General features: G+C 30.1%; 1 protein-coding gene across 6 annotated transcripts in view; it reads left to right on the top strand.

Annotated features, from left to right (window-relative positions):
* LOC148311119 (uncharacterized) overlaps nt 1–14032 on the top strand; it is a 415481-nt gene that overhangs the window by 387325 nt on the left and 14124 nt on the right. For 4 of the 6 annotated variants that reach the window (XM_088257212.1, XM_088257209.1, XM_088257211.1 and 1 more), the window contains exon 6: nt 12940–13101. The exons of the other annotated variants lie outside the window; for them this stretch is intronic. In XM_088257212.1, the coding sequence (XP_088113338.1) occupies nt 12940–13101 (162 nt within the window). The remainder of the gene's footprint in view (nt 1–12939; nt 13102–14032) is intronic. 6 annotated transcript variants of the gene reach the window in all.

Raw genomic sequence — 14032 nt, 5'->3', positions numbered from 1 at the left:
ACTAGATCAATCAGAACCTAAAAATTGGTGGTGTCAAAAGTCTTCGTAATGTCTTGTATACATATATGGATCGGAAAGAAGTAAGAGTGTATATCACGACAGAAGAGTGTTCCATCTTCTCTGCCTACCCCTGCAGTAAAAAACAGCATTATGGTATTAGTAGTGCTTAAATGGCTAAGGTTTTTTTTTTAATGTGATACAATAATGCAACATATATCGGCTTCAGAATACCTACATATTGTATCGTCAGTATTTGAAATAGATAATATGACATCCAGAATTTGTAATCCGTTTACATAATATCTGAAATAATGATGACAAAAATGGGTATTAATTTTACGTTTATTAGAGACTGTAAGTCCTTTGAAATATCATAACCGCCTCGTTTTTTTTTTTTTTTTTAATTTGTCAGTTTTATTCCTTTGACCCGTTTATTTAATCTGTTTCAAATGGATAATCGTATTATGGAAAGGATTATTATAAATTTTGTGTAGCCTTAGGCACTCATTTTAATAGGAGCGCGAATCACTACCCCTAAATTTGAACCTTAAGAATCCTGTATTAGCAAATCGTTCCTAATAAGTCAAGAGCTACGTGCTATGAATATTTAACGTGCCATTTTGTATGTAAAACTAGCTCTCGGTTTGTGAGGAAAACCAAGTAATTGTCGGATTGCCTTTAGAACCATTCCCTGAAAAACTTTCTGGGAAAAGTGTCGGGGAAATTTATGGGGAATTGCCGCCAAATGTGTGGGGATGTAAAAACATGTAGAAACAGAATGTCACTAGGGTATGGTGTAAAAACTATTGTTTTTTGCAAAGCTTCTAAAGAAGTTAAGTTATTACTAAGTAGATACTATTTACGATGAAAATTTTAAATAATGTACATCGTGCAAGATCAAAAAAACTATGTTGATATATGAATATGTGTGTACGTGTGTATGTAAGTATGTATATTTTGTATGTATTTGTTCAATTTCACTTCATATATTTATTTTTAATATACTGTCATTTCTTTTCATGATTTTTATGTTTTTTTTCTCTTTATTTCATTATATGTTTTAGATGATAATGTATTTGGCAAATGTACTTTAGAAGCTTTTACGCTCCATCTCTAGGTTCGGAATAAATATAAATAAATTTAAAAAAAACAAATAAAATGATAACTATTAAATTTTAAATCATCTCTGAAATGTAGTAGTTAACTATCAATCTAGTTTTAAGATGGAAGCTCAGCTTCCAAAACTTGTATAAATAAACCTAGTGTTAATTTATAGTTAAATTGTAGTACTCGTAATACCTTTAACCAATTTAATATTATCAAAGGTCTTTTGTTTTCTTCGAAAGATTATTTTTTCATCATTCTTTGCTGCAATTTTATCCTTTATAAATTATTCAAAAGACTTTGTAAATGATGTAATTTTTATTGTTTATAAAATAAGAAGGATATTTTATGTACGTATCTCCTCGAAAATTTAAGTGTGTTATGAAATTAACGCCGTGAAAACCTATAAATATTTGCGAGATTTGTACCATTAAATCGTTTCCCATTTTCCGTAATGCTACGTTAATCTGCCATTTCAACTCACGTTTGGCAATTCACATACATGTTTGAACACACGTACATATATATGCTATAAAAAATATATGAAGCACATACAATTCTCACCAGGTGAAGATCTTGAATAGGTAATAGCAAAGATAATATGTGCACAGACTACTAAAGTAATTTCTCGTTATCCAACGAATTTTATTTTTAAAACCTTAACCCTAGCTTTGTCATCTTGACAAAATGAGTTTTGGTTTTGCACAAATTTAGTATGTCACCAAAATTCAATTGTAATCCTTCTTCATCACACGACTACATTATATTGACAGTCAACGTCTTTTATTTAAACAACGTCATTTTATACCACAAAATATTTGTAAGAAACCTTGTCATTTTTAAAAGGCAAGATTCATTTATCTGATTCAATACACAACCGAAAAATCAAACCATTGACTACTTCTCGAGTTATGCAGACACAAAAATACGAAAGCTGATTTTAAAAGTTAAAAATATTACTTTTTTTTAAATTGGCATAGTAAAAAGGACATTTTAAAGTAGCTAAGAAGCCGCTGGTTTCTCACGCCTGAGTTAGACTTCCAAAATCCAAATCCGAGAAATTCAAATGACTATATTTAACTATATAGTTTTTAAGTTAAAAAAATATTTACTCAAGTTTTAAAATATAAATGAAATGTAAAGAAGAAAAACAATTCATTTTAAATGTTGAATAAAATCTGATTGCTTCTACCGATAATTCAATTTCTTATTCTACTACTACTCTTACTACTACTACTACCATCACGCAGTTTCCCGCATCGGTAGGCAGAAAGGATGGAATGCCACACCTTTTTATCCTGACATACACTTCTAGCTTTCTTCACATCCATTAATCTAGTCATTCTTGCCCAAAATATATTTTTTTAGTCTCTCGTTTTTGTCTATCGCTCCATATCACCTTAAAAATGAAATAGTATATATATATATATATATATATATATATATATATATATATATATATATATATATATATATATATATATATATATATATATATATATAACACACACATATAGGGACATCAAATACGTGTTTATGTTTTAGTACATACAATATTATAAATAATTTCCTTTCGTTTTATTCAAATGACTTCGTTGACGCCATCTTATTTGGTCGTAAAAATGTTTTTCTCCGGCGACATGACACAGGCGGCATGGAATGGAATAGCTTGTTTTCCTTAACTCCAATTGAGTTTTGTAGGTGTAAATATTCACATTGGGGAGGTTTTTTTACGAACTAGTATCATCCCTGCGGAATGTGGCTTGTTTTGTCATTTCTTGCTCGAATAATATTCAAATGTTGGTTAGTTTAACGAGGTTATTTTTCCACTGAAAACTTTCCCTTTATCATTTTAGCTGCAAGCATACAAAAATATTCTGAGAAACGTTTTTGGTAATCATATAAAATTGTAAAATGTTTTTTCTTGTTGTATTCAATATATATTTTGGAAATTATTTTTAACCCAATGTTTTTTAGAAATCGAAATAGATTATTAGAGAAATATTATAAGTCTTACTTAGTGTATTTAGTTACAACATTTTGAGTGTGTCCAAATACTTGTTCACAAAATCTGGATAATCTCCAATTACAGGAGTTATTTTCATATTATTTTTAACATCTCATCAAATGCCCAGACTTCCATATTTTTCTTCATCTTTGATGAGATGTTAAAAATAATAGTGTATTTAGTCTTAGATTTGCATTTAAATGATTTTTTGTGCAGTATTGGAAATTTAACCTTTGGTGAGGACCTCCACGTATGTGTATGGTTTCAGTAGATATATCTTAAATACAGAGATTAACGGTTTCGTGTTTCAAATTCCTTCAAAACCAAGTTCAGAGCAATTAACTGGGTACTCCAGCCGGAATTCGTTTCAGTGGCGTAGGGGAGGTTCGTCTCAAGTGTCCCTCTCACCTGTTCTCGTATCCTACTCTCGGTTTTTATCTCCGAGAACAAAAGGCCGGAGCCGGCTCGTCTGGGACCCCTTTATCGCGCTGATCTAATGCGCCTTTGTGGCTACACCGCCCCACTGGGACCCGGGACTTGGGACATGGGACATGGGACACAAATATCGATTTTTATTTATTTTCTACTTAAGTCGTAATTCATGCAACAAGACTTAAGTTTTCTTCTATGCAAACTGAAAGAAAACAGTAGTATTGCACTTTTGAATTATTGTATTTTTTTAAACTACCTTATTTTCATATAGTACATTTTTTAGTATCAATTTTTTTGCAGGATTAAAATTTTAAAAAATGTGAAATAATCGGTGAGGATAGTTGAATCTAACTCAATGCTACTAAACGTATTTCAGGTGACATTAAAGTTTTTTAAAACAGTTTTATTTATATCGTCCTGTCATCTGGTTTAAGCAATCATATTATACATACATATATTTATCAAAATTTACTATTTTACTTATAATTTATTATTAGATTAAAACCAATATTTTTAGCTTTTCCACTTTTTTATTTGACCAGCGACCGGGTTTCGTCGTTACCGACATCATCAGACTGGTGAGAGGCTATACAAATTGTTATGTTATATATAAAAGAAGGCAGGAGTTGATAACCATGATTTGATAACCATGATTTTTTTTTTATATATAACATAACAATTTGTATAGCCTCTCACCAGTCTGATGATGTCGGTAACGACGAAACCCGGTCGCTGGTCAAATAAAAAAGTGGAAAAGCTAAAAATATTGGTTTTAATCTAATAATAAATTAAAAATGCAATTCCATCACGAAGTGTCAGTGGATAATATAAATCTATTATTTTACTTATGTTTAAACCCCTACATCACTAAAACTACTCGATTTTTATTTATTATAGCTGAAGTTCGTATTGAGTATATGAGAGTATATCTGAATTAAAACGTATTGGTAACGACTCAAAATATTTTTTAAATACTATTTATGTAAACTTATTGATTTAAATACTAAATACAACATTCGATGATCAAATCAATGTTCACTTGTGAATTAGATTTCATGTAGTAAAAAAACTTTTTTTTAGCTTTTTCCACAATTATATCATTTGCCCAGTGACTGAGTTCGTCATCACAAATCTTGGTCTTTAGTCAAATAAAACAAAAGTGGAAAAGCCATATTATAATTTTTGTTTCATTGTATAACCCTAGATCATTTCAAAGATACATAGATTTGGTACAACGATACCAAGCATTGAAACGAGCTTTAAAGTTTCTTCATTATTTTAGACTTTATTATTTAAGTTTGGTTATGACTTCCAAATGAAATACAACAAGTCCGATTTTCTAAAGTTATCATTTTTCACGGGGCGGATCATAATCCATCTTGGGGATAATCACCTGAGGCAATGAGCTTCGCTGACATCTCAGCCTAAAGTAAATCGACAGTCATCTGTCAGATCTTTTCACTCCCCTCCTTCTGGGCCCCCAACGGGAGCGAACGAGACAGCGGTATACCTAATTTGGACCGACCCCATACTTTTTTTCAAATTTAATCCCCTTCCCGTTGATATGACAAATTATACAGGTCCGTGGAAAGATTTATCCGTTCGGGCGTAGTTGAGAATTTATCTTACTTAATAAAACAATCAAGTTTGTATTTTAATATCAAATTCTTCAAAAGGAATCAGCTGCATTGAAATCGTAAAAAGGATAATCCTAGATGAACATCAGAAATATTACAATAATCTTTCAATCTTTTAGGTTATATTTTTCCGAAACGTTCTTGTAACCTGGACAATTTTTTTTAATGAAATAAATTGTAGATATCAAAATATACCATTTGCCTATCAAAGAGCAAACCATGCCTTGTTTTTAAATATAATTTTCATTTAACCATTAAGATACATTTTTTTTAATATACAGTCCCGATAAACTAAAAATCAAGCAGTTTATTCTGGTGCTAAAATATAGTAAAGTTAAGTTTTATAAGTATTAAATAAAGATACAAATTCATAAGTAAACATATAATTTATTTTTCATTATAACAAGAGTTTTTCATATTAAACAATGCTTATTTATGAAAACTATGTAAATAAAAACGATTTGTCAGAATTTCGAAGCCATCGGTGAAAACTTTTTGAAACATCGGTGAAAAAAAGGTTTGATGTTTTCAAATGGTTATTTAGGTATACAATTTATTATTACAATAGATAAATAAAAAGACGCACGTATTAAAATGCTAAGTCTTGTCGAAATTTCAAAGTAATTGTTGAATAACTTTAGGCAATTAGAGATTTCGAACAAACTAACCTCAACAACTCTAATGTTTATCAATTTGTACTTGAAGCGGAGGGCTGATCGCCTTTCCTTCATGTGTTAACGATCAAGATAACATTTCTTTTGCAGTGAATATAGTATATGATGCAGTGCCCTGTGCACTTTGGGGTGCGGATAACGGTTTGAAGAAAAATAAGAAAATTTACATTTGAAGCGTTTGGGTTATTGTAAAAATATTCCATAGATAATATCAGCTGTTTAATATGACTAGTTAGCACCCTACGAAGACGTTATAGGGAGTCACAACACAATAGCTATTTTTACGATGGTATGAAGTTAGCCATTCAAACTGTGTGACAAATGACAATCATAATTTTGAGCAAAATCTTGGCGGAAAATTTGACGTGGCGTGAAATTAACGTAATAGATCCATGTTTTATGTCGACATTTTTTTAAAGAATTGAGTAGGCCTTCTATCTTACCCTAAAACTGTTTTTAAAAATAAAAATCGTTTTCAATAATTAAATATAAAAATAAAACAATTACACATGACAAATTTTCTAGTTTAATCATATTAACAAGACTAGTTTTGAGAGCTACAGATGTTCTTATCAGCAGGTGAAAATATAAACCTTAACACTTTGACATTTAACATGTTGATAAAAATATCTTTACTTATCTAAACTAGTAGTTTTTTTTTATATTTGAACTCAAAAATTCGTCTTTAGCAAGAATTTTATTTTAATATTTATTTCATGGCAAAGTTAAAACTAAATTAGTTAACAATTAAAAGTGAAATATTTGTTTGTAAATAAGAAGATTTTTTTTAAATTAGTAAAATCTAAATAAAAGATTTTAACATACTGAAAATATTGTCAAGGAACTGAATGAAAATACAGTTTTAAGAAGCTTTTCTATTAGTAGTTAGTAGGTTACATCTTCCCTTATCTAATACCCTGGCATAGGTCATCCTTCAAAAACCTAACGAACTCTTACGTTGTCAGCATCCCTTACGTATCTCGTTTGAGATTGATTCCATCTCCTTTCATCTCCCTCCATCTCAAAGCAATTTGTCTTAAGTGACCTTTAGCTGATTGGCAAGGTGAAATGTCTTTACGCTGTTCTCATTTGTCACGGGATCCACGTTCGTTAAACTGCCCCTAAAGGTTTTACTACAAGTTGTACGTCAAACAATCTTTGATCTTCATCCCTTAGTTTATTTTTGCGCTCTCTTCGCTAAAATTTGAATAAAAATTTACTCAACTTGAAAAAAGTTAAAGTACTTTTGATAACTCGGATACTTCGTAAGCCGCCTACGCTCTTTATAATCTTATAAATTACACTCTTTCGAGTTCTTTCTTTAAAAAATAATATATCGAGAATATTAATTTTATCTTTGGTGACTTATACTTCAGTGTACCTACAATAAAAAATCGATTCAATATTTCTTTCAAAATGAAATCAATTGATCGCTAAAACCCATAAACTTTTAAAACCATATTATTTTTAATAAATGTTTCCATTCAAATATTTGACATAAGAAAATCTGAATTTCAACTTTAAACTTTACCATGTTTTTAAGTTTTGTTCAATGTTATTTTTTTATGAAACAATGAGATTTTTTACCATAGAGTCCTTTTATGGCTACCAAATATGAAATTATACTTCACAAAATCATGGAATAATATAATGAACCGTAAATTTCTCTTAAACACTATATTTTGGAATTTACTGATTGTACCCAAATCAACGATTTTATTTTTTGATTGCAACTCCATACTAAATATGTTTTTTTAAGTTTCAGGCATAACTAAATATTTATCTTTATATTTAAGTAAACGTAGTTTATATTATATCTTTTAATTATACAGTTTATACTGAGACTTTTTTAAATCCTATAACTATCGCGGTTTCCGTTGTTCTTTTATTCATCACGTTAGCATTATGTTATATAGTCCGATCGATAAACACAGCAAAAACAAGTTGTATGAACCGAATAACAAAGGTATTATACTAGACCTAAAGTAAACAGTAACGTATCATGTAACAAAAATGGATTATGATCAATACGGAAAGTAAAAAAGTCCCCCAAGATCTCTTTTTACTTTTCTATATGAACCCTTAAGTTATTTACCTCCGCTCGCAAAAAGAATCGTTAAGCCTTATAATTTCACACGTACAGACTCTCTACTTCAAGCCCTTAAAACCTTGAATACTTAAAACGTATCCTGGTTTCAAGTAACAAGTTAAAAAACCTTGCCCGTGCATTTTTTCGCGGTTTCATAAAACTTGGCAAAGTGTTTCCATTCGTATTTTTCACATGGTCAGAATGATGCGGCCCATTCGACTCAGTGCCTCTGAAATTGTAGGATACATTTGGCGAGATTCAACAAGAGGGTTAAATTGATAGGACACGCTCGACCACTAGAATATAACACTCTTATAACCTTTACGGACATTCATCTGCAGCGCTCAAAAATTTGGTGGTACTTGTCTATAAAAATAATAGATGGGAACTTATATTTTGTTACTTGAAATCATTGTACCGCGTATCGTATTATATTTTATTAATTAAATAAACTATTACTGTTGTTTGTGAAGTTGACAGAGCCATAAATTCTTATTTACTTTAGACGAAGCATCTATTGTTTTTTAATGAAAAAAGATGGAAGTTTCAGCATTTCAGGGTTAATGACCTAGCATTTGGCTGGATTAAGTAATCACATACTCTTGTAACATTCAATATTTTGTCTGTTATTTAACACGGAAATTGCATTATTTTTTTTAAATATGAATATATGTGCTGTCGTTGGATTAATTTTGTTTGTCAAAATAATGTATCTAATAAACAATGTCTTATATGTTAACAGAATCGTGTGGGATAGTGTGAAAATTATGAAAATATATGTTTATTTATTGAGTGTTTCAAAGAACATTAATTTACTCGCCATTTTCAATTAATTTACTTCTTAATACGTTGATCGCCATGGGGAGCACCAGTGACCTCAATCAAGAGCTATATTTAAAACGTTTTAATTATTTAAACTCTCAAATAAAAAAATGAATACATTATATGATTAAAATACGTAAATTACAAAAAAAAACTTTTTTTGTGAATTTCAAAATAAACAAATTTTAGTTTTGGTGTTTAACTTATTTATATTTTTTATTGTTGGTTTTGCAAAAATGCACATTGTATTAAATTATGGTATAAGTATTTGAACGCCAGACAGAGAACTGCAACCCTTTACGGCGGGGTCAACTCCCCTCCGCGCGCCATTAAGTCCTCTGCGGACTTTTGAGTTTAACCAGTAATGTTTTATTCCCTGCCCTTGCGATGTTTAGGATCATTTTCCTTCGCAGCTACAAACAGTCCTCTCCACTAAGCTACCCTTAGCTTCTGGGGTGATGGCCCCTGATACGAGGTTTAACCTAATCCTTAATAGCATACACTTTTACACCGCGGACCTGTAGAGATAACATATCTTGGCTCGTACATGCTCTAGGTGTGAGTTTTGTACCTCGATATAGAATTATTGCTCCCTCGTATACCGAAAATACTTTTTCTCGTAACTATATTTTGTTTTCCACCTAAATCGCCTGGAATTAAGTACCTTTTTTTCTAAAATATTTACTACAATTCCATTTGCTGTTAAATATTTTTTTTAAATAAACATTAACTTTTTCACTTTATCCTAACTGTTGTTATTTATAATTTTTTACTTCTTTTAAAAACATATCATTATTTCAATCTTAATTTTCTGTTAAAGATATTTTTATTTTTGCGTTTTATTCGAATAAATATTGTCTTCTCCAAAAATATTGTATTTACCTAATATATAACTAATTTATGAAAACATTTGTTTTTTTTCCGATTCATGTTTCATAGTTCAAATACTTTAAAAGTGTTAAAATTTACATATAAATTTATATATATTTTTAACATTTAAAAAAATCTCATATTTATAGTTGACTTGACTATCAACATACAAACATTTAGTACATATATTTACCAAAGTGATTTGTTTGGATGTATACTAATGTAAACTGATGCTAAAAAATGGCTCTCTCATTAAATTAACTAAGATAAAAAAATTAAGGTCTGATTTTATGGAATACGATATACTATTTGTATGTATTTTTAAATACATATATTATCGAACCAAAATGAATATCAACAATTATCTTATATCATTGTGGTCCCCAGGTCTTAAATTTTGCAGTTATTCTGGTATAAATCCCACCTTACAAGAACATGTCATTTATATTTCTTACTGTCGCAAGCAACGCCTGCTAAAAAATTGTGAGAAACGCGTGTACCTCTTTAGATATGAGCTTTATGGTGTGTTATGACGTTGCGGTAACATAATACGTGTAAATTATGCTGTTACAGGACTTTTGTCAAATGAATACACCGCAGAAAGTTAATATAAAATAAAAAATAGAAACGTATTTTGGTATTTGTTATAAAATACAGAATTTTTTAAATAAGTCTAATATGAATATTTAAATCATAAAATAATTTTCGTTTAAATACATATATTTTTCAATACACTAGATATTTTTCAATAACCTACTATTTTAATTCACCTCTTGTCATCTTCAAAGATACACAAATATTTCATATATATATTCACAAATGCTAAGAAGTAATCATTATAAATCATATTTTATTTATTGTTTCGGCATTAACTTTGTGGTAAGACATGTTACAATGATTAAAGAAAACACTTCGTTTTTTACCACTTAAGTTTTATTATAGACTACATGTTTCAGAAGTTAAACTTCCATCATTCAGGTCTGAATACAGTTATTATACAGACCTGAATGATGGAAGTTTAACTTCTGAAACATGTAGTCTATAATAAAACTCAAGTGGTAAAAAACGAAGCGTTTTCTTTAATCATTATAAATCATACTGGAAATCCTATAATTATCATGTTGTATGTATAAGCATTATTATTAAAATAAAAAAGGTGTGATAACGGTGAAAAAAATACTAGGCTAATGTCATTTGAAATACTTAGCATTATCAAATATTTTAAACAGTTGAACTGGCCATGTCAGGAGTCAGAATAATCGGCAGGCGTGTATGAAAAGATGTAAAGCGAAGATTGTTTGTTAAATACAGTATGGTGTGGCATTCTATTCTCTTTGCCTACCTATGATGTTCTTTTTTCCTATATTTTGTAATGGGTGTTCGTATTTATAAAAGGAAACATACAAATAACATTCCTCAACAAAAAACGCCAATCTTTTAAAAAATAAAAAGTGTAAAATGGTGAATATCTATGTTCAACCAATAAAGTTTAAAAGGAAATTTTATGGTTAAATTTTCAAAATCTTTATTATTGTTGAGATCTTTGTATTCATTAAAAAATATTCATGTATACCGTAAAAAATAAAATCAATCGTGAACAGAAATTTAAACAATCAAAATATTATTGAAAAAATACTATTTAAGTACTATTCAAGCTTTGAGTGAAAACATACAAAGTATCCCTTAAGTATTTTCAGCATTTAAGTTATCGTGACAATGTGCACTTATCGTTCGTTTATTAACCGAAGTATGATTTACAAAATGGCTGTAACAAGCTACAAATTTGTTCAGCAGGCACCCCACATGAGGCACATACTCTTTACACATACTCGTACGACTCGGCCAATTTAGTACGGAGAACGACTGTGTAATGGTTACTTATATCGTGTCAACTTCAGCGATTATCATATATCACATCAGTGGCCGTTACAGTTCAATGTTCAGTAATAAATACAGAAACAGTAACCACCAACAATACTTACCACATACTACAATTGATTTCTTAAGTCCATATGGTTGCCTTGTGTGAAAGTATGAATTATTACAGTTAACAAGCTTAAAAACCATTTTATAGCTTTACGATTAAATTTTAAAACTGTTCAAGTGAATCATATTAAATAGTGAAAGATATGTTTTTTTTTCAAATTCAGAAATTTATATTTTTATTAGAGTTTATATTTTTAGTTCAATAAATTATCCGTGTATAATTTAGCTTTATCCGTCCACGCGTTATTGTAGCTCAGCCTGGTTATTTGGAAATTAAAGAAATTAAAATCACATAAAAAAGGTTCAATTTGATAATGCTTGGGAAAATTATGAAAATCTATAAAACAACCATGCAATTGAAAGCATTGAAAATATCAGTTGACAGCATCTGCCAAGAAGCAAGCTATCCGCCCTAAGCAATATAATATGGAATATTTAATTGTTACATTTAACAGATGATACTGCCATTGCAGGCAAAAAATCTTTTTTTTTTAAAAAAACATGTTTTGACTTGTCACTGGTCAAAACACCCGTTGCAGGCATAAAGTAGTAAAAATATAAGCGTATTCGAATAAAATATCGTGTCTTAATTTTAAAGAATTCTGTAAATTACAATGGAAAATTTAAGATTTTGAAAATAAGTTTTTTTTAATATAGAGATGGGATTCATCATCTGGAATAAATTAAATTGACATTTAGTATTTTTTGGACACTTTACATTCCAAGTATACTTTCTATTAAATAGACTTCCATATTCTTCTTCATCTATTTTGGGATATCATAATAATATTTTATTATTAAATTGAAGGGAAATATCTTCCAATCATCCGCGTTTTCTCTTCTCATACACATCGGTGTAAGCGTTTAAATATTGAGTATTTGAACCCGTCCCCTGACAATTGACATTTAGTTTCATTTTATACACTTATAGGTATATTCCACGTATACAGCTATTGAACAGACTTCCATATTCGTATTCATCTATGTTGTAATCTTCAGATATCAATATGATATTTTAGATTAAAGGATTTTTTTCTCTTATCGTCCGTGTTTTCTCTCCTCATCAAATTGGTGTGGGCGTTTAAATGTTAAGCATTTGAACCCGTCTCCTGACAATTGACATTAAAGTATTTTTTTCTCGTTAAACAGCTATTGAATAAACTTCAATATACTTCTTTATGTTAATATGATATTTCAGTGTTAAATTCAAGGGATTTTCTTCTCGAATCGACCACGTTTTCTCTACTTATACGATTCGCTGTGGGGATCTTAATGGTGAGCATTTGAACCCGTCCCCTAAAGATCTATTATCACTAGGTGGACACTCCAGACAGCGTGTTGCAGAGTGGAATGCTCGGCTTCTGCCCTCCTGGTGACACGGCCCTTAGATCCATGGTGGATCCGAGGGACTACGATCGCCTTCGATACTTCCAGATGAACGGAGGAGCTCCCAACACCTTCGAAGAGACAATTCATAGGGTGAGCTGGAGGAGACACGCTAATCCGAGAATTGCCTGATCTTGGATCTAGTACAATAAACTGTATAAAAATATCTTCTCTTAGGGTGGATTCAGCCAAACGCACCTATTTTGCAAATAGGCAATTCATTTACCATTTTTTTACTGTAGTTATTTGGATATTTATGTTGTCTTAATGTCTAAAAGGTACGCATGTTTGCTTGTTATTGGTCAATTATTTTCTGCCTGGTACTTTGGACAATTTTCAGGATCATTAAGGAACGTCTTACGTAATATTTTACTTCATTTTTCTTCTTTATTTTTTCAAGGATGGGTACGTCTTTTATATCTGATAGCACTTAGATCGATGGTTATTGCATGAGGCTTCATTTTTACCACAATTTGTTCAAATGGCAAAAACGTGAACACTTATTTCAATGCATTTTTTGCACTTTTACTTTTACTATTGCTTGCATGTTTAAAAAATTATAATATTTGACTCGTTTTCTTTTTTAAAAAATGTGACACAAATGTGTTATTTTTATTGTAATATGTATTGTCAAAACGATAATATCGTAATTCATATGCTGATTCTAAATATGACGAAATACTATATAATTCTTAAGATACGACAAGATATATTTCTGGATACGGATAAAGTCGAAATCCCATAGAGAATTCCAGTAGAAGATAAATAATATTATATATTACATAAACTTTAACGCAGACCCGTAAAATCATTTTACGACATACATGATTATCGCTAGAGACTTACGCTATCTGCTGTCCAGTCGAACCCTTTGTTCAGAAAGGACGATCAAGAATGTACTGAGGTTGAAGTCGAACTTAAATCCTACAACTATCTCTTTCCAACACCTTATTCTAGTTAGAATATGGAAAAGCACAAAGATGTTTAAAATCTTGAATTTGTACGATGTTCGCAGAACTCTTGC

The sequence above is a fragment of the Brachycentrus maculatus genome, unplaced genomic scaffold (assembly GCF_059751285.1).
Source record: "Brachycentrus maculatus isolate JH-2025_06_01 unplaced genomic scaffold, ASM5975128v1 h1tg000074l, whole genome shotgun sequence".
In the NCBI taxonomy this organism is placed as follows: domain Eukaryota; kingdom Metazoa; phylum Arthropoda; class Insecta; order Trichoptera; family Brachycentridae; genus Brachycentrus; species Brachycentrus maculatus.
This window is presented reverse-complemented; position numbering and strand designations above follow the sequence as displayed.